Source organism: Rutidosis leptorrhynchoides, chromosome 3, assembly GCF_046630445.1.
Source record: "Rutidosis leptorrhynchoides isolate AG116_Rl617_1_P2 chromosome 3, CSIRO_AGI_Rlap_v1, whole genome shotgun sequence".
In the NCBI taxonomy this organism is placed as follows: Eukaryota; Viridiplantae; Streptophyta; class Magnoliopsida; order Asterales; family Asteraceae; genus Rutidosis; species Rutidosis leptorrhynchoides.
In genome coordinates this window covers 496,066,124-496,089,145 of record NC_092335.1, presented here as the reverse complement: position 1 = coordinate 496,089,145, position 23,022 = coordinate 496,066,124, and the positions used below count along the sequence as shown (strand labels likewise).

Sequence of the window (23,022 nt, the reverse complement as noted above, 5' to 3'; positions counted from 1 at the left end):
AATCCTAAAGATAGATCTATTGGGCCTAACAAACCCCATCCGGGTTACGGATGCTTTAGTACTTCTAGTTATCATGTCCGATGAGAGTCCCGGAATGATGGGGATATTCTAGATGCATTTGTGTTAACGTCGGTTACTAGGTGTTCACCATATGAATGATTTTTATCTCTATGCAGTTTGCGAAATGCCTGATATGAGATGGATGTTATGAAAAATGAAATCTTGTGGTCTATTATTACTATTTGATAAATATGTAGATTAAACCTATAACTCACCAACATTTTTGTTGACGTTTAAAGCATGTTTATTCTCATGTGATTATTAAGAGCTTCCGCTGTTGCATACTAATTAAAGACAAGAAATGGAGTCAACATGCTTAAATGATAATGTTTAAAAACTGCATTCGGAAAATAAATTGATGTATAATATTATTGTAAGCCATTATGTAATGGTTGTGTATAAAAGTGTATTTTAGATTATCATTACTTGATAATCCATGTTATGTCTATTAAAACCTTTATCGACAAAATAAAAGTTACAGTTTGTTTTAAAAACGAATACAGTCTTTGAAAAACGTCTCATATAGAGGTCAAAACCTCGCAACGAAACCAATTAATATGAAACGTTTATAATCGATATGAACGGGACATTTCAAACAACAAAAAAAAGGTGATCCTCACACACCCATTATTGATCCATCTACACCATTTTACATTAATTGACCATTTTACCCTTAAAATCAATATACCTAAAAAGGGATGTGATCTCACACACCCATTATTGCTTTGTTTTTTATATTCCTAACACATGAAGAAATATAATCTCTAGTATTTAGGAGTCAACCGTCTTGGTTTCTTCAAGATGGAGCTTATGCAAGACCTGCGAGATTTCTTCCATAGATGGGCGATTTTCTTGATCGTGTTGTAGACAGTATGAAATGAGTACGGCCAACTTCAATGCTCCCTTTGGAGGATGATTGTTACCTAGAATCTGTGGGTCCATTATCATCCTCAATTTCTTTACATCTAATAGCAACGGAATAGCCCATTCCACCAAATTCCATTTTTTGTAGGGTCTTCTCACATCAAATGCCTCCAGCCCGGTTAGTATTTCCAGCAGTACTACTCCAAAAGAATATATCTCGCTATTCTTTACAAATACTGCAGAAGTTGTTCTTCATTAGTGACATGCAAAAGCCCATTGGCATTGGCAACACATGAATATGAAACAAGTGCATATATGTATGTCTCCATGCCTAATAGTACCATCTAATGAATTGGATGTGTTGGAGATAATCAGTTAATGGGTGCCAAATCATAGTCCCCCATCGGAAAATAAAAGAAACAAATCTATGCATATAAATGTATAAGGACTTAGGAACCTCCAGCAATTGATTTTAGGACATGTTGTTGGACCTAAAATGATCCAGTTTTATAGCAAAACGTACCATTTTTTACCAAATGAGACTGTGTGGAATAACCATCAAGCATGAGTCTTTGGTAAAGAAACCGCTCAGGTGCCGTATACAATGTCGTATATCTACCAAGATCGTGTAAGCCAATAGTATCAAATGAATTTTCTACTTCATAATCAGACAGTCTAGCATTATTTTCCTGAAAAAACTTGTAATGAAGGGAACATAAATTGATATTATGCTTCAGATGAAAAAATGGAAGTATGTAACAAGGTAAATTAGTTTTACCGAGTCCACCAATATATGAGAGGTTTTAAACTGAACATATGCTGGTTGGTTCCTTTGATGTAAGAAACACAAACCTTGAGCCGCTCCCGCAGCTATTTTCAGTCGTGCATCCCAAGAAAGTGATGATTCATCTTGTTCTGCATAGGCACAACACATATATACATTAATTCTCTGCAACTCAAAGCTAGGCTAATTGTGAACGGTAACCGAGTACAATTTAAAAAAGCATAGTCATATTAGTTCATTAAATTGAACTGAATTTATTTATTAGTACAATGGTGTGAAGAAATCTTCAAGGTTGCATACAATAGATAACCTTACGTCTGAATAGAAGTCCATCTAAACTTCGCGCTCCTTTGAGCTCATAAACAAGATAAATTTCTTGTTCGTCCAAGCAATATCCCACAAATTTTACAAGGTTAGGATGATTGAATTCATTAGGTTTTATAAGCAGCTGCAAACCATAATAATTTGTAAGATATAATCTTAATAATTTGCAAGAATAGATGGAAAATGTAATACAATTTCAAGGTCAAACACATGTAACTATCCAAATTACCTGTGATGTTCCATGAATATGCTTCTTCCTAACATTCATTGTCAAACCAACACCATATTTAGTTGGGGCATATGTATTTTCATCCATCCAACCTTCATAAGTGGTCTCAGTTAGCTTGTGTGTGAAATTATTTGTAGCACTTACCAATTCAGTGTATTTAAAAACTCTTGGACTTTGATCGTCAGATTTTTGAACATTCTCGGCACAAATTTCATTTTTGCTTCCTCCTTCCGCAACCGTCATCAATTCAGCCTTGTCTGTGAAGATATTTCTTATCCGGTTGATGAAACTGACTTCATCGCCAACAGAATTAGTGGTGTTTCTTTCATGCAATAGAATGGAATCGAGCTTAAACACAATTTCTGCCATTGTAGGGCGTTGATTTGGATGATTATGCAAGCATTGGCCTGCTATGCTTGCAAACTCCTTCAACGATTTTTTTGAGATTTGCCCGATCAATCTAGGGTCGATAATCTTGTTGAGTTTTCCATCTTTAATTTGGTCTTCAGCCCATACTGCTAAACTCCATTGCTCTTCATCAATGCTTGGATCTACCGCTTGCTTACCAGACAAGACCTCAAATAGTACAACCCCAAAGGCATAAACATCTGATTTTCGTGTCAGTTTTCCACTGAAGAAATAAGATGGATCCATATATCCAAATGTCCCTTTGACTATGGTGCTCACAAAGGTTTGTGTTTGGTTTATTGGTCCAATTTTGGCCAACCCAAAGTCTGAAATTTTAGCAGCAAAATTTGCATCCAACAAAATATTAGAAGTCTTAACATCACGATGTATGACACCGTGTTGAGTTGATGGACCAGTGTGAAGGTAATCTAACCCACGAGCTGCACCTATACATATTCTTAATCTTTGTAACCAGGATAGATCTGTACCTAATTTATGGAGGTGATCTTGAAGGTTCCCATTGGGCATAAACTCATAGGCTAGAATCATCTCGTTTCCTTCACTTCAATAACCGATAAGTGACACAAGATTACCATGTCGCAGCTTAGAAAGTATTTCAATTTCAGCCTCAAATTCACGAGCTCCTTGGTTAGATGTAGTTTGCAAGCGTTTTAACGCAACTTGGTCTACTAAACCAATTTTGTGGGCACATTTATAGACATTACCGAAACCTCCTCGCCCAATAACTAGTTCCTCATCGAAGTTGTTGGTTGCTGATAGAATCTCAGCAAGTGTGAAACGTTGACAGGTTTGATCAGGCAGTATGATTGAGGAGTTTGTATCCACATGCTTCGTATTTTCAGGTAACATCATTGGCTAAATTTAACGAGCTACTCTTCAATTGCTTGAGAGTTGCTGGTCAAGGGGTATATTTCAGATTTGCTATTCTGCTGGCAAAGAAAAAGTCTTTTCAGAATGAGTTGGAGGCACATACATATAAAAAAGTCAACTGATGCAAAATCCACAAGAAAGGTAATATAAGTTTCTTAGGAAAAAAAAAGTAGACAGGTGGTCTTTGTTGTTTGTTAGATTTCTAATATGGTCCATGTACTTATTTATTTAATGTGGATGGTCCTTGTGGTTTTCATTTGTTACTTACGAAGTTTCTATTACTACGACCCTTCAATTTTTCCATTACATTACACCACTCAGATCTCATTATCCTCACCGTCAACAACCTTAAATTATCCCACTACCAACTCACTTTCTTCATACCCATATTATTCTTAATAAACCCTCACCAATTAAACTTGTAAAATCTACACGATTATTCATACCGCATAAAAGACTTGTTAAAACAATAATTAATGGATTATGTAATAAAATATATAACTCTATCCAACTTAAAAACTCAACCTGGATTATGATTAATAACAGTGATACTCATTTTTGTAAACCACCATCACCAATGGCGGCTATCAGTCCGGTAGCTGAAGTTACCTAGGGCTTGAGTAATTAATGGCGATGACTTCATCTCAGATCAATTGTAACCTAACCTTTCAACCTAAATGTTTTCAACGGTCTAACTTAAAGGGGGAAATCGATCGGTTGCTTCATTCTTTAAAAAATATAATCTATAAAACCAACATAACACCGTAGCTTTACGTTGCCCTTTTTTGCCGATACTTGGAGGGTAAATCTGTATATGTATTCTGTATTTTTTCTTTAAAAGAGAAATGAAAATTTTACTTTCGAAGGTATGTTATGGATTTGAAATTTGAATGTCAAATGTAAGTAGGTTGGAGTATTTTTTAATTGGATTTCTTTTCTTTTATTTGACCATCTTCAACCATTATAATTATAAATATATTCGAAAGTATAATTTTACTATTTCTAACATTATTTTATTACTAAAATTCATTTTTTCAAAATAAGCTCCAACTTTGTTCATAATACAAATCGGTCACCGAAACTATGAATTCACTATTCCCAACATTATTATATTACCAACATCCACTTTTTTAAAATAACCCCCCAACGTCGCGAGTTAAATTTTTCCAACAATACCGTTGAACTCGAAATAATTTTACCAACACAACGCAATTAACTACTCACAAAACGGATGCCTTTTAAATAACGCTAAATGGTTTGAGCCACCTTTCATACACATTATTTTTTTTTCAAACACTTGGTTTTCCATTAGGGTTTGCTTTGGAGTTCCGCTGCGAAGCGCGGGCTCCTTAACTTGTTATTATTCATTATACTATAACATACTATTGAATTTTGTTGAGAAATAGTAATAATTGGGGACATGTTTACAGAACTAGAAATTTTGAAATGGTTTTTACAAATCTAGTAAAACCGGTGTTTGAAACACCGGGTTGCAACTTTTCACCCCAAATCGGTGTTTCAAACGCCGGTTTGGGTACTTTTTGTCATTTGGTCAAGCATCCAACGACACAGGTGGAAACGGGTGGCATAAAAGCATCTGATCGTGAGACAATCCGAAAAAAGTTCACCCAAACCGGCGTTTGAAACACCGGTTTGGGGTGAAAAGTTGCAACCCGGTGTTTCAAACACCGGTTTTACTAGATTTGTAAAAACCATTACAAAATTTCTAGTTCTGTAAACATCTCCCCAATTATTACTAGTTAAAAAAAACATAGTCATTACGTCACCCAAGTCTAGACTTGGGTGACAGGTGTTTACTTCGTAATTTAGATTTTCATTAAGCTCATCAACTTTAATATATTTTTATTAAACAATATATAGTTAGATACTACGCAGTAATTATTTTTCCGTAAACAGCAGATGGGTGACAGTCACAACACGCGGTTGACCACTCTAAACTTTCGTATGCGACGGAGCAGTGACCGCCGTAATGTGCGGCTCCCAAACTTGTTAGATTACAAACTATATATATTAAATAAATTAAAATTCATAAGAATTCCATAAATTAAAGCTCTTAAACATAAAAATTACGAGTGCTACAAATAACAATCACATAAACAAAAATTCTTTCATGGTTTGAAAGTTTGGCGGAAGGTGTGAGATATATTCCGCGAGATCATTTCTTAGTCGATCGTGCACCTGCTTCTCTCGTAAGTATTTGTCAAACATATCTGCAGCAATGCTATACGCCAATTGGCGCAAGACTGATGAACAACCTTGCGTGATTCAGAGAGCCAATTGAAACGACTTGTCCTAATCCATAAGGACGAATACAATAACATATGATTACATCGCGAAGTATTTGACCTCTATATGATACATTTTACAAACATTGCATTCGTTTTTAAAAGACAAACTTTCTTTACATCGAAAGTTGACGGCATGCATATCATTTCATAATATATCCAACTATAATTGACTTAATAATATTCTTGACGAACTCAATGACTCGAATGCAACGTCTTTTGAAATATGCCATGAATGATTCCAAGTAATATCTCTAAAATGAGCAAATGCAAAACGGAAGATTTCTTTCATACCTGAGAATAAACATGTTTTCAAGTGTCAACCAAAAGGTTGGTGAGTTCATAGGTTTATCGTAAACAATAAAATTCATCATTTTAATAGACCACAAGATTTAAATACAGTACACCTATCTCGTGTACAAAAACCATATTTCATAATGCTTAGCAGAGTAGGTTCGTATCCTTTTCTCCCCCGTAGGTTGCCTCACGATTTTTAATATCTTTCATAAACATAATCTCATATCAGGCATTTCGCAATGCATAGAGATAAAATTCATTCATACGAACTACAAACACCTGGTAATCGACCTTAACAAAATACATCTAGAATATCCCTCGCATACCGGCATTCCGCACGGTCATGCAAAAAGCATACAAACATGCCACTATTTTAAATATGATGGTTGTGTACACCTCACAAACAGATCATATCTTTTAAAGCTAGCGGTTGTATACCTATTTCGAAGTACTAAAGCAGTTCAAATTCTCTGACTGGGGCTTGTTAGTGCCCATAGATCTATCTTTAGGATTCGCGTCACGCGAAATGCATAGAGATAAAAGTCATTCATACGAACTACAAACACCTGATAATCGACCTTAACAAAATGCATCTAGAATATCCCCCGCATACCGGCATTCCGCACGGTCATGCAAAAAGCATACAAACATGCCACTCTTTTAAATATGATGGTTGTGTACACCTCACAAACAGATCATATCTTTTAAAGCTAGCGGTTGTATACCTATTTCGAAGTACTAAAGCAGTTCAAATTCTCTGACTGGGGCTTGTTAGTGCCCATATATCTATCTTTAGGATTCGCGTCAATTTGAGGCTCGGTTCCCAAATTCTCAGATTACCAGACTAAAAGGGGTGATATCCGGTGTACTCATTACTCATTCGTAGAATGTTTTTAAGTACTTGTGTCTATTTCGTCAAACATTTATAAAAGTTGCGCATGTATTCTCAGTCCTAAAAATATATTGTAAAAGCATTTAAAAATGGAGTAATGAAACTCACTATACTGTATTTTGTAGTAAAAATACATATGACGTCATTGAACAAGTGTAGGGTTGGCCTTGGATTCACGAACCTATATCATTCGTATATATATTAAAACATATACTCGTAATTGAACAAATTCATATCATATATCTTTTCATTATATTATATATATATATATATATATATATATATATATATATATATATATATATATATATATATATATATATATATATATATATATATATATATATATATATATATATATATATATATATATATATAGTTTGTGTACTTATTTAATTTGATTAGTATTTATATAGTCATATTAATATATATGTTTGATTAGTATTATATTAAAGCTACCTAATTTGCTATATATAAATATTTATATAAAAACTGTTAATATGTCTAATACATACATATATGTAATATTACTTCTAGGTATATTTTTATATACAACATACTTATCTGGTAAAATAGTAATAATAATAATAATAATAAAAGTCGTATTTGATGGCAATGATAGTATTAAATATAACAATACAGATAATAATAATAATTATGGTAATATTAATAGTAATAATAATAATAACGATACTAGTAGTGAAAATGATATACTAATAATAATATAGTTTTAGTGATAACAAGATGATAATCATATTAATAACACTTATGTTAATAATTATAATAATAATAGTAATAATAATAATAATTCTAATATTTATAAAGTAATACCGATACTAATATTTATGAAAATAATACTAATAATACTTAATGGTACCAATTAATAATAACTAAAAATTATAAGGATAATAATCATACTATTAATATTAACATAATATTAACAATAAAAATATTTAATAATAATAATAATAATAATAATAATAATAATAATAATAATAATAATAATAATAATAATAATAGTTATAATGCTTATAACTATGTTAACAATACATATTATAATACTTTTAATAATTATAATACTAGTAGTATTAATAATAACTAATAATAACAATAATAATATTAACAACAATAATAATAATAAATATAATCACAATAATAATAATGATAATAATAATAATAATAATAATAATAATAATAATAATAATAATTGAAATAAAAATAAAGTGTATACCCTTCTCCAAAAAAAATTGCCCCCGACGGGACTCGAACCCGCGACCTCGCGAATGAAAGGACCCGTCCTAATCCATCCGGACGAATACCTTACATTTGGTTACATCGCGAGGTACTTGACCTCTATATGATACATTTTACAAACATTACATTCGTTTTTGAAAAGACAATCTTTCATTACATCGAAAGTTGACGGCATGCATACCATTTCATAATATATCTAAACTATAAATGACTTGATAATAATCTTGATGAACTCGACGACTCGAATGCAACGTCTTTTGAAATATATCATGAATGACTCCAAGTAATGTCTCTAAAATGAGCATATGCACAGCGGAAGATTTCTTTCGTACCTGAGAATAAACATGCTTTTAAGTGTCAACCAAAATGTTGGTGAGTTCATTAGTTTAACATAAATAATCATTTCCATCATTTTAATAGACCACAAGATATTCCATTTTCAGTTCTCATAAATATACGTTCCATGTATAGAGACAAAAATATCATTCATATGGAATGAACACCTGGTAACCGACGTTAACTTAATGCATAGAATATCCTCAAAACAGAACCTCTCGTCTGTATAATAATCTCGAAGTACTAAAGCATTCGTACCCCGAATGGGACTTATCAAGGTCCATAGATCTATCTTTAGGATTCGCTTCAATCAGTGGCCATATCCCTAAATTCTTAGGTTACCAGACTTGAAGGGCGATATTCGGTTTAATAATCCAACCATAGAATGTAATTTTAAGTACTTGTGTCTATTTCGTAAAACATTTATAAAAGCAGCGCATGTATTCTCAGTCCCAAAAATATATATTGCAAAAGCATTTAAAAAGGGAGCAAATGAAACTCACCTAATGTATATTGTAGTAAAAATACATATGACTATATTGAACAATGCAGGGTTGGCCTCGGATTCACAAACCTATATCATTTGTATATATATTAAAATATATAATCGTAATTGAACAAGTTTATATTTATAACTTATTAATGATAAAATTTTCATATTAATAGTTTATATATATTATTTTACATGTTTAAATAATTAACAATATTAATATAGTTAAGTTTTGTATTATATATCTTTTTATCTAAAAAATCTTTTGTTTACATAATATAATTATAGTAATACTAGAATAAGTATAATGATAAAAATAATAATTTTCTTAATAATAATATTGATAGTATTAATAACAGTTTTCATAAATATATATATATATATATATATATATATATATATATATATATATATATATATATATATATATATATATATATATATATATATATATATATATATATATATATATATATATATATTCAAAGCAATGATACTTTTTAGTAATGATTATATTAATTTTTAATAATAACAATACTCGTTAATGATAATCATTTTAATGAAAGTGATATTATTAATAATAATACTTACGTCAATATTAATACTAATAATTATAGAAAGTGATACTAATACTAATATTATACTTATATCCTTTAGCATCAAAACATATCAATTACTATCTTTTTCATAATAACACTAGTATGTATAATACTTAATAATCATGATACTAATAATGATAATAATAATATTAATAAATATAATAATAATAATAATAATATGAATAATAATGTTAATTTTAATAATAAAAAAATGATAAGAATGATAGTTTTACTAGAGATTTCAATAACTATATAATAATACTTTTAATATTAATGATAAAGATAACAACAATGATAATAATATTTGTAATAATAATAATAATAATAATAATAATAATAATAATAATAATAATAATAATAATAATAGTAATACTAATAATAATAATAATACTAATAATAATAATAATAATAATAATAATAATAATAATAATAATAATAATAATAATAATAATAATAATAATAATAATAATAATAATAATAATAATTGTGATAATAGTACTACCTCCAAAAGAAAATGCTTTTAAACAAAATGTCATCGCCAAGACTCGAACCCGCGACCTCTCGCTACCCGACACCACCCCCTAACCACTCCTCTACCAATGCTTTTATGTTTTAATACTAGATACATATATATATAACCCGTATATAGCCGTTTCTCATTCCTCTTCTTCATAACATATTCATCATCATCATTCTTTTATTCATTTAACTATCAACACTCATCCTTATTTAACATCATGTTATCATAACTATCATCATTTTACATGATAACATCATCAAATAACCCCATAATCATCATCGACCATAATCATCTCTATCATCATTACATATCCATCATCCTCATCATCAACTCTCACGTTTCATCATCAACGTGATTCATTATTATCATCATTTGCTCGATCTCTATCATCACTCATCATTCATAGTACATAACCTAACCATTTATCACCATCACCATCGTGGTTATCATTAAATCGTTAACTTCCGAATCTTCATGATTTTATGTAATTCATTATCATCTTTGATTTCCATCTCCATCATCATAATCGTTCATCACGAATCACCATCATTTTATCTTGTAACCATGAAATCATCATTTTCGTTACTTAATCACTATCTTCATCGTCGTTGTATATCATAACTATATTAGAACCAGAGGTCGAATAACAATCTAATACTCCAATATCTCTTCCGGCCCAATATCAACTAAACCTCGGCCCATCATAACATTAGAACTCTCAGCCCAACAATATGTAAAAGAAGCCCAATCTAAATGAAATTATTAAGTACCCATTTAATTACCGAATTTTAACACAAAGGATTTTCGATCGATTTATCACTTTTGGGGAAAAGAGGAAAAAAGAAAAGAAAATAAATAAATAAATAAATAAATAAATATATATATATATATATATATATATATATATATATATATATATATATATATTAAAGGAAGACAGCATCACGCCATCTTTACAGCTCACTTGATGGATTTATTCGGTTTTGAGCATCAATAATTGCTGGACTCAAGTGGAACCTTTCTTTTTGTCTGCCAATATATAAGGTAGTAACCATTTATAAATTTCAACATGCTCCATAATTTATTCAATTGTATTGCATATTTAATTTCATCACTAATTGTCAAGACCTCTTCCTCGTCATCTTGTTTATTGTTGCACAGAACCGAAGAAGAAGAAAAAAGATGCAGCAGTAGGTGATGTTTTTCGTGGGTTGGTTTTGGTGGTAAAGTGGCGACTTGGGTGGTGGATTCATGGTGGTGTTTGCAGCCGTAGTTAGCAGAAAATAGAAGTAGGAAAAGGCGAGTAGCAGTAGTTGTTTTTGCAAATGAAGTTTCGTGGTTGTTCCAACCGAAAAACATAAACAACTTGTAGTGATCGAATGGTGGTTGTGTATGTGTGTAAAGATGGAGATGGTGAAATGGTGAAGGTGTTCTTGGTTGATGTACAAGTGAAAGAGAGTAGCCGAAGATTTATCTTGGTGGGTTTTTAAATCGAAAGTTAGTATTAAAGACAACCATTATGTAGTGATTGTTTAGATGAAGGTGTTCGAAGGTGGCTCGACGGTTGTGGTCTTGGTGGTGGTAAAGGTTACAATGAAGAAGGAAAAAGAGGAGATGGATTTGGTTGATATCATCACAGTTATATATGTATATCAATCTATAGGATATTTACTAGTTGTTTAATTGAAGATGCTCAATCAAAAATAGTGATTACATAGTAATCTAAATAAGTTCACGGATGTACAATGCATGATCAAGGAAAGTGGAAAATGGAAAAGGACTTGAAACAGATTTTGTTTTGTTCGTTGATGAAAGAATCAATTAGTGGACAGTACCAATAATATGGATAACGATGTTAAACTGAATTGGCAGCCATCTATATTTAATTTCTATATTTAATAAATATTAATAATAAATATGTTAATATTAATAATATGACAAAAAAAATTATATTGATAATAATAATACATTATAAAAGTGATGATAATACTATTATTCATGATAATAATAATAATTTGTATTATTTATAATAATAATGATGATATCTATAACAATTTTTAATGATAATGGTAATTATAACTAAAATTAAAATTTTTTTTACTACTAATTATAATAATAATGATATTAAAATGATATTAATAATATTAGTACTAATACTATTACAACTTAATGATTATGTATTTCCTTTAACATTCTTAATTCTAATTGGTTAATTTGTATTTATTTATTTTAAATTATTATATATACTTTTGTTATATTATATATATATATATATATATATATATATATATATATATATATATATATATATATATATATATGTATATATATATATATGTACACATTTATTTACATACAACTGTTCGTGAATCGTCGGGAATAGTCAAAGGTCAAATGTATATATAAACACAGTTCAAAGTTTTAGATTTCTATATTACAGACTTTGCTTATCGTGTCGAAATGATATAAAGATTTAAGTTTAAATTTAGTCAGAAATTTCCGAGTCATCACAGTACCTACCCGTTAAAGAAATTTCGTCCCGAAATTTGAGTGAGGTCGTCATGGCTAACAATAAATATGTTTCCCTGACGAATATGAGCTGATAAATAGAGTTTTATCATTATTGAATAATACATATAAAATAATTCGATTATTCGAAGAGCACGAATGAAGCTATGACAAAAAAGTGAAACGAATAAATGAAGTTTCGTTTTAACTTTTGACGTTGTCTTGGTTGAATTAGAAAATAAGGTGCGTCTTAGCTTTTGACGTTGTTTTGATTGAATTCCGGAATTCAAGGGATTTAAAGAAAATCTTTGAAATCTAAAAGATTTGATTCTTCGACGAATAAGGAAATTAAGATCTCTATAATTAAATACGGTGATCTGCCTCGATTACTCTGTCTGATATTTCCATTATAAATTAAACTTTTTCCGTTCCATTATTCTCACCATTCCTATACTTTCTTTCTTAGTTCGTACATCCAAAAGATTGTGAAAATGCTTAATCCATTTCTAATCCTAGATATTTTTCTAATTATCATTTCTGTCATCCTTCTTTTCAATCTTTCACCAGAAAAATCTGTTTACTTCTACTATTACCTTGGGGTGATACTATTCTTAATTATACCGTGTCTTTTTATTGCTATTCGTATTAATATCCATAGTTTGTAACCTCCGTGTTGTTATTGAGCTTTATATTTTCCTTTATATTTCGATGTCCCTTCTTCCGTTTTCCATAATCATTGTCATCCCCAGTTAATGCTCTCTTTTATTTACTGCGATTTATACCCCAATTTCTATTTCGGAGCTTTGTCCCTTCGTTTCTTCTTCTTGCGATTAAACACCGCTTGTAATGGTTCAGAATTCACAGATATAAACTTCGGAATGAACATTGTTAATGTTCTAAGAAGGAAATCGTAATTGCACGATTTGATTTGTCAACTTACCAGAATCACTGAGAATAGAACTATCAAGAATATATTTTCTTGATATGTTCCGAGGTGAAGTAGAATGAACGAATCGTGTAACATGGCACATGATGACGTTATGATCTGTGAATCATCACGTTCCATTAGAAACTCGGCATAAGTTACTGTAATATAATCACGTTGATCAAGTGTCATTATATTATACTAACTCATGCATCAGTTCCCAACATTACTTCAATAACATTCATAATTTAAGCTCGAAAGTTTACAGAATATAGAAACTAACAGTTTCTATATGATGTAACACTGATAGCACGAAGAGATTAATGATTTCAGATAAGAATATTTATTAAAATATCTTCAGAAACATGGAGGATATTTATAATGAAAAATACGATGATATCTTAGAATTTTTTTTTATCGAAGGATGGTGAAGAAAATTTGTCCGCAAGAGTTTGGAGTCAGAAGCAAGGTATTGGCTAAAGATTTCATCAGAAACAGAATTATCAGGATTCTTAATGTACAAGTTTAGTCCTTGTAATTTGTTCAGAGACTCCTTCGTAGTTTGCTCAATCAGTTTTTCAGTTTCAACTTTTTCTGAGCTTTGCCAACATACAATTCTTTATCATCAACTTTCGGCTGTTGAGGTCGTTTACAGTTTTTGTTGCTTCATTCAATATTTCAAAATTCAGAGTATTGATTCGTAGACTGGGTGCTTTTCAGAATTTCAGAATGGAATATCATGATTCTAAGAGATAAATGTTATATGGATACATATAACTGTTGATGTGGAAACGTTGCGAGGCTCACAATACAGATTTGCTGATTCCCGGCAATTGGTATGGCAATTCTTGTTACAAGATGCGAATGAGTACATGATGAGACTTCAATAGATAAATATAGTGATTTGTCGGAGAGATTTAAACCAAGGAGTGACGAGGTTGCTGGTACATCTGCTGGTAATATGGTGGAATATAAAAGGTTCCCTGGTAACATTAAAAGAGCACGCATATATATCAAGGTTATAATAAGGTTGTTTCGAATGAAAAGTCGAAGTTGACTTGATGGTGCTATGACAAAATTGTCTATTTTGAAAAGAATTGTATGGTTATTTTCGATAATAATAATGCCAAAGGAGCTAGCACAAATACGTGTTAATCGTTTACTCAGGTTTCGAGAGTTTTCAGGTACATAACTATATGCATAAATCTTTCCTTCCGTAGATGAAGTGCGGTTGGTTCATCCTCTAGATTGAGGTGTTTTCAAGAATCATGAAAGGTTTGAACGCAGATTGTAATCGTCAAGATACAAATGAGGTTTAAGATGAAATCAAGTGGCAAACTTGAAGAATTATTTAGTTTCATATATTATAGTCAATATTTTAATTCATTTTAATTGTCCAATGTCATTAGTTCACAGTCGATAATCCACAGTTAACAGTCCAATAATTCATATATAATTTAATATATAATATTCGAATTAATTAATACGTATCGTAACCCCTGTACATGTCTCAGACTCGATCACAACTCAAAGTATATATATTATAATAGAATCAACCTCAACCCTGTATAGAGAACTCGATCATTACTGCATATAGAGTGTCTATGGTTATTCCAAATAATATATATATATATATATATATATATATATATATATATATATATATGTGTGCGTCTATATGATATGTCAAAACCTTGTATACGTGTCCCGATATTTAAAATGCGTAAAAATAAATAACAAAAATTAAATGATGATAAATAAAGTGCGTAAAGTAAATAACAGAAATTAAATGACGATAAATAAAATTGCGATAATTAAATTGCGATAAATAAACTGTGATAAATAAATTATAATCAGTTAGCTAGGAACAGTCAGCTAGGAACAGTTAGCGTGGATTCTTAACAAAATTTTTCCTCATAGTTAATTTGTTTGTTTCTAACAAATTTTATTTTGTCCAATATTTTCTTCATTATGCCACTTGTCAGATTCTGATAGGTAAAAATCCAAATATGAAATTGAATGAAAATGTTTATTCTGTGGTGAACGGATACGTGCATCGGTGGATGTAAGTAGGATAGTAATTGACTGTTGAATCAGATTCGAAGAATATACAGTATAACGTGTTAATATGAAAGTTAAATATTTCCTCGGGTATTACCTACCCGTTAAAATATTTTCACCATTAACAGTTTGTACAAAAGAATTTTTAATTACAATCTTTATGAAAATATATTTACATATATATTTTCTTCAGATGTAATCAGGGATTTAACGAGTAAATATGATATTAATCTCATTTGATTTACCGTTAGAACAAGAATATATAACCTCTAAATCATTAGAGATTACATAATCTCCATGTCGAACGAAGATAAATGATATAGAAAGTCATGTAGAACGATGATTATACTCGAGGTACATAATGAGATGTTGAGGTTTGTGCTGCAGATGTTGTTGTTGATGGTACTGGTGTTACCGGTGCTGTTGCTGAAGCTGGTAGGTTTTGCACCACGTTTTCCTGATTGATTATTCGAGCGCGAAGTTCGTTGACTTCTTCCATTATTCCGGGATGATTGTCGGTCGGAATGAGCGGATGAATAAGGTTTATAATTGTGGATAGAATATAATCATGACGAGATACTCTAGAAATGAGCGAGAAAATGGTATTACGGACATGTTCGCCGGTAAGTGCTTCAGGTTCTTTGTCAAGAGCACAATACGGTGGATAAAAGAGATCACCTTCTCCTTGTCTCCAATGATTAAGTAGGCTACGAACCCATCAGATGAATTAGGAATGGCTGATTTGCTGATTCATTATGGTGACACTGCTTTCGGAGCTTAGGCAAAACTCCATATCAGAATAGCTGTCAGAATAACTATCGGAATAGCTATCGGAATCTGAGGGACTCGAACTGGTTGCAGGATTCATCTCGTACGATCAGATGAAGGATTTTTGATAAGAAATAGATTATAGGATGTAGATTAGTACCCTGCAATACATAATTTACATATGCATATATAATACTAAAATCTCATAAGTTACGGAGGAATCTACGGAATATGTTAGGCAAAGTTTACAGTAACAGATATGCTAAGATATGAATTAGCATATACGCTAAGATATGAATTTTTCTATACACTATTCATGCAATCAATACAGCAAGATGTGTCTAGACTAGGAATGATAAGCAGGTAATTTCCTAAGGATGATAAGTAGGTAATTTTCGACACGAAATGATAAGCAAAACTTTTGACATGCAGACACGGTCGAAGTCCAGACTCACTAAAGCATCCTAATGACTTAGCAGTTAGACACACTAATGCAGACCTGGTTCGCTAAGACCACCGCTCTGATACCAACTGAAAGGACCCGTCCTAATCCATCCGGACGAATACCTTACATTTGGTTACATCGCGAGGTACTTGACCTCTATATGATACATTTTACAAACATTGCATTTGTTTTTGAAAAGACAATCTTTCATTACATCGAAAGTTGACGGCATGCATACCATTTCATAATATATCTAAACTATAAATGACTTGATAATAATCTTGATGAACTCGACGACTCGAATGCAACGTCTTTTGAAATATATCATGAATGACTCCAAGTAATGTCTCTAAAATGAGCATATGCACAGCGGAAGATTTCTTTCGTACCTGAGAATAAACATGCTTTAAAGTGTCAACCAAAAGGTTGGTGAGTTCATTAGTTTAACATAAATAATCATTTCCATCATTTTAATAGACCACAAGATTTTCCATTTTCAGTTCTCATAAATATACGTCCCATGTATAGAGACAAAAATATCATTCATATGGATTGAACACCTGGTAACCGACGTTAACTTAATGCATAGAATATCCCCAAAACAAAACCTCTCATCTGTATAATAATCTCGAAGTACTAAAGCATTCGTACCCCGAATGGGACTTGTCAAGGTCCATAGATCTATCTTTAGGATTCGCGTCAATCAGGGGCCATTTCCCTAAATTCTTAGGTTACCAGACTTGAAGGGCGATATTCAGTTTAATAATCCAACCATAGAATGTAATTTTAAGTACTTGTGTCTATTTCATAAAACATTTATAAAAACAGCGCATGTATTCTCAGTCCCAAAAATATATATTGCAAAAGAATTTAAAAAGGGAGCAAATGAAACTCACCTAATGTATTTTGTAGTAAAAATACATATGACTATATTGAACAATGCAGGGTTGGCCTCGGATTCACAAACCTATATCATTTGTATATATATTAAAATATATAATCTTAATTGAACAAGTTTATATTTATAACTTATTAATGATAAAATTTTCATATTAATAGTTTATATGCATTATTTTACATATTTAAATAAATAACAATATTAATATGGGTAGTGATATCTACACAACCAATTTTTACAAATACACAACCAAACATGCTTTACAGTGTTGTACTGTACAACACTGTAAAGCATGTTTGGTTGTGTATTTGTAAAATTTGGTTGTGTGTATATCATCACCCTATTAATATAGTTAAGTTTTGTATTATATATCTTTTTATCTAAGAAATCTTTTGTTTACATAATATAGTTATAGTAATACTAGAATAAGTATAATGATAAAAATAATAATTTTCTTAATAATAATATTGATAGTATTAATAACAGTTTTCATAAAAAAAAATATATATATATATATATTCAACGCAATGATACTTTTTAGTAATGATTATATTAATTTTTAATAATAACAATTCTTGTTAATGATAATCATTTTAATGAAAGTGATACTATTAATAATAATAATACTTACATCAATATTAATACTAATAATTATAGAAAGTGATACTAATACTAATATTATACTTATATCCTTTAGCATCAAAACATATCAATTACTATCTTTTTCATAATAACACTAGTATGTATAATACTTAATAATCATGATACTAATAATGATAATAATAATATTAATAAATATAATAATAATAATAATAATAATAATAATAATAATAATAATAATAATAATATGAATAATAATGTTAATTTTAATAATAAAAAAATGATAAGAATGATAGTTTTACTAGAGATTTCAATAACTATATAATAATACTTTTAATATTAATGATAAAGATAACAACAATGATAATAATATTTGTAATAATAATAATAATAATAATAATAATAATAATAATAATAATAATAATAATAATAATAATAATAATAATAATAATAATAATTGTGATAATAGTACTACCTCCAAAAGAAAATGCTTTTAAACAAAATGTCATCGCCAAGACTCGAACCCGCGACCTCTCGCTACCCGACACCACCCCCTAACCACTCCTCTACCAATGCTTTTCTGTTTTAATACTAGATACATATATATATATATATATATATATATATATATATATATATATATATATATATATATATATATATATATATATATATATATATATAACCCGTATATAGCCGTTTCTCATTCCTCTTCTTCATAACATATTCATCATCATCATTCTTTTATTCATTTAACCATCAACACTCATCCTTATTTAACATCATGTTATCATAACTATCATCATTTTACATGATAACATCATCAAATAACCCCATAATCATCATCGACCATAATCATCTCTATAATCATTACATATCCATCATCCTCATCATCAACTCTCACGTTTCATCATCAATGTGATTCATTATTATCTTCATTTGCTCGATCTCTATCATCACTCATCATTCATAGTACATAACCTAACCATTTATCACCATCACCATCGTGATTATCATTAAATCGTTAACTTTTGAATCTTCATGATTTTATGTAATTCATTATCATCTTGATTTCCATCTCCATCATCATAATCGTTCATCATGAATCACCATCATTTTATCTTGTAACCATGAAATCATCATTTTCGTTACTTAATCACTATCTTCATCGTCGTTGTATATCATAACTATATTAGAACCAGAGGTCGAATAACAATCTAATACTCCAATATCTCTTCCGGCCCAATATCAACTAAACCTCGGCCCATCATAACATTAGAACTCTCAGCCCAACAATATGTAAAAGAAGCCCAATATAAATGAGATTATTAAGTACCCGTTTAATTACCGAATTTTAACACAAAGGATTTTCGACCGGTTTATCACTTTTGGGGAAAAGAAGAAAAAAGAAAATATATATATATATATATATATATATATATATATATATATATATATATATATATATATATATATATATATATATATATATATATATTAAAGGAAGATAGCATCACGCCATCTTTACAGCTCACTTGATGGATTTATTCGGTTTTGAGCATCAATAATTGCTGGACTCAAGTGGAACCTTTCTTTTTGTCTGCCAATATATAAGGTAGTAACCATTTATAAATTTCAACATGCTCCATAATTTATTCAATTGTATTATATATTTAATTTCATCACTAATTATCAAGACCTCTTCCTCATCATCTTGTTTATTGTTGCACAGAACCAAAGAAGAAGAAAAAAGATGCAGCAGTAGGTGATGTTTTTCGTGGGTTGGTTTTGGTGGTAAAGTGGCGACTTGGGTGGTGGATTTATGGTGGTGTTTGCAACCGTAGTTAGCAGAAAATAGAAGTAGGAAAAGGCGAGTAGCAGTAGTTGCTGCAAATGAAGTTTCGTGGTTGTTCCAACCGAAAAACATAAACAACTTGTAGTGATCGAATGGTGGTTGTGTATGTGTGTAAAGATGGAGATGGTGAAATGGTGAAGGTGTTCTTGGTTGATGTACAAGTGAAAGAAAGTAGCCGAAGATTTATCTTGGTGGGTTTTTAAATCGAAAGTTAGTATTAAAGACAACGATTATGTAGTGATTGTTTAGATGAAGGTGTTCGAAGGTGGCTCGACGGTTGTGGTCTTGGTGGTGGTAAAGGTTACAATGAAGAAGGAAAAAGAGGAGATGGATTTGGTTGATATCATCACAGTTATATATGTATATCAATCTATAGGATATTTACTAGTTGTTTAATTGAAGATGCTCAATCAAAAATAGTGATTACATAGTAATCTAAATAAGTTCACGGATGTACAATGCTTGATCAAGGAAAGTGGAAATTGGAAAAGGACTTGAAACAGATTTTGTTTTGTTCGTTGATGAAAGAATCAATTAGTGGACAGTACCAATAATATGGATAACGATGTTAAACTGAATTGGCAACCATCTATATTTAATTTCAATATTTAATAAATATTAATAATAAATATGTTAATATTAATAATATGACAAAAAAAAAATTATATTGATAATAATAATACATTATAAAAGTGATGATAATACTATTATTCATGATAATATTAATAATTTGTATTATTTATAATAATAATGATATCTATAACAATTTTTAATGATAATGGTAATTATAACTAAAATTATTTTTTTTTACTAATAATAATAATAATAATGATATTAATAATATTAGTACTAATGCTATAACAACTTAATGATTATGTATTTCCTTTAACATTCTTAATTCTAATTGGTTAATTTGTATTTATTTATTTTAAATTATTATATATACTTTTGTTATATTATATTTTTTATATATATATATATATATATATATATATATATATATATATATATATATATAGATATATATATATATATATATATATATATATATATATATATATATGTATGTGCACATTTATTTACATACAACTGTTCGTGAATCGTCAGGAATAGTCAAAGGTCAAATGTATATATAAACACAGTTCAAAGTTTTAGATTTCAATATTACAGACTTTGCTTATCGTGTCGAAATCATATAAAGATTTAAGTTTAAATTTGGTCAGAAATTTCCGGGTCATCACAGCGAATACCCAAACACCCTCTAAACCATGGCTCTAATTCTGCCTTTCCTGGAATTTAACCCTTCGAATAATATTGTAACTGTTTTAAACTGGTTTCACTTCTTCTTCTTCAAAATCGACCACAGTTCAAAATCAACTTAATAACATTTTATCTATTTCGTTTTGGGACACAGAAACATGTTGAGATGTACTGAATTAATTAAAACCACAAAAATATTATAAAAATCACTGTAACAGAAAATTTAGAACGCGATGTAACTCAAATTCAATTTCGAAGATTTAGTATGTTTTAGAGTAAGATTAAAACATGAAAAAGGTTTAAAAACTTAGCTAGAAACTTTATGAACTCTCAATTTCAACTGAAACAACTTTTAAAACTTCAATTTGATCTTAGAATGCTCGGTTGACTTTTTATTCAAAACCTTTGAATCCAAAAATTTGAAATCGTTAGATAAAATTAGACCTTGAGAATTTGCAGGTAGTTTAAACGAAGGTTTTCTAATATAACTGCATTTATACATTTTGAATTTTCATTTGAAATCGAGGTTTTTAATAATTGAAGTAAGAATAGAGCAAATACGCTGTTCTTCATTTTTATTTTAATTAAATTTGCCCAAAAGACTGTTATAAATGATAATTGGTTGTGAGGATGTGATGTTGATTAATGTGTTAATATCCAAATGCGATTCCATTGGTCTAAATCATGTGGTACTCGACAGTTTTCAATCCAGAAAAGGATAAACGAAAAAAATAAAAATAAAATAAAAAAATAAAACAGATCGAGACATACAACTTGTAACGACCCTGGATTTTCCAACATTTATTTATTAATAATTACTATTATTAATACGTGTGATTAAACAAATGTATATAATGACATTTACATGTTGCCATGAATGCCCGTACTTGACTTTTAAGGGCCCGAAACGTCTCTACGACACACGAAACTGCACGAATAATATTTTTAGAATATTATTTACATTCATGATTATTTATTATTAATCATTTTAATTAATCAAGGTTAGTGATTAATTACTTGAGCTTTAATTATTTAAATTGCACCTTTAATTAATTTTGGGCTTTTAATTACTAGACTTGGGCCAAGTAAGCCCACCCTACTCTTTTATGGACTTATTAGCCCACTTGTTAAGACTAGTTTATGTTAGGATTAATCAAGGTTTAATTAAGTTAATTTAGAGACAAAGTTGTCTCAAGCATGCAAGGTCTTTTAACTCCTTTACCCTTCTTAGCTTCCACCCTTTCTCCCATGCTAGAAAGTTGCATCTTGACCTCCCCCTTTAGACCTAGAAACCGTCCACCACAAGGAGAGAGAGGAGAGTCCATTTTCACTTCACATATCACTTGATACTTGCATTCTCTCATTCATTTCACACACACATTCAAACTCCTCTCAAACTCTCTCAACTTCCTCTCATTCTTTTGTAAGTTTAAACTTTTTTTCTTCTT

At 29.9% G+C, this 23,022-nt stretch overlaps 1 protein-coding gene across 1 annotated transcript; it reads right to left on the bottom strand.

Moving 5' to 3' along the window:
- Window positions 1–600: 600 nt before the first annotated feature.
- On the bottom strand, window positions 601–3,415 carry LOC139898218 (probable serine/threonine-protein kinase PBL11). The gene is made up of 5 exons (XM_071880945.1): window positions 2,262–3,415; window positions 2,024–2,156; window positions 1,703–1,839; window positions 1,448–1,613; window positions 601–1,160 (listed from the first exon to the last, which is right to left on the bottom strand). Exons 1-5 carry the CDS (start codon window positions 3,216–3,218, stop codon window positions 832–834), a joined length of 1,722 nt encoding a protein of 573 aa, XP_071737046.1. The 5' UTR covers window positions 3,219–3,415; the 3' UTR covers window positions 601–831.
- Window positions 3,416–23,022: the final 19,607 nt, after the last annotated feature.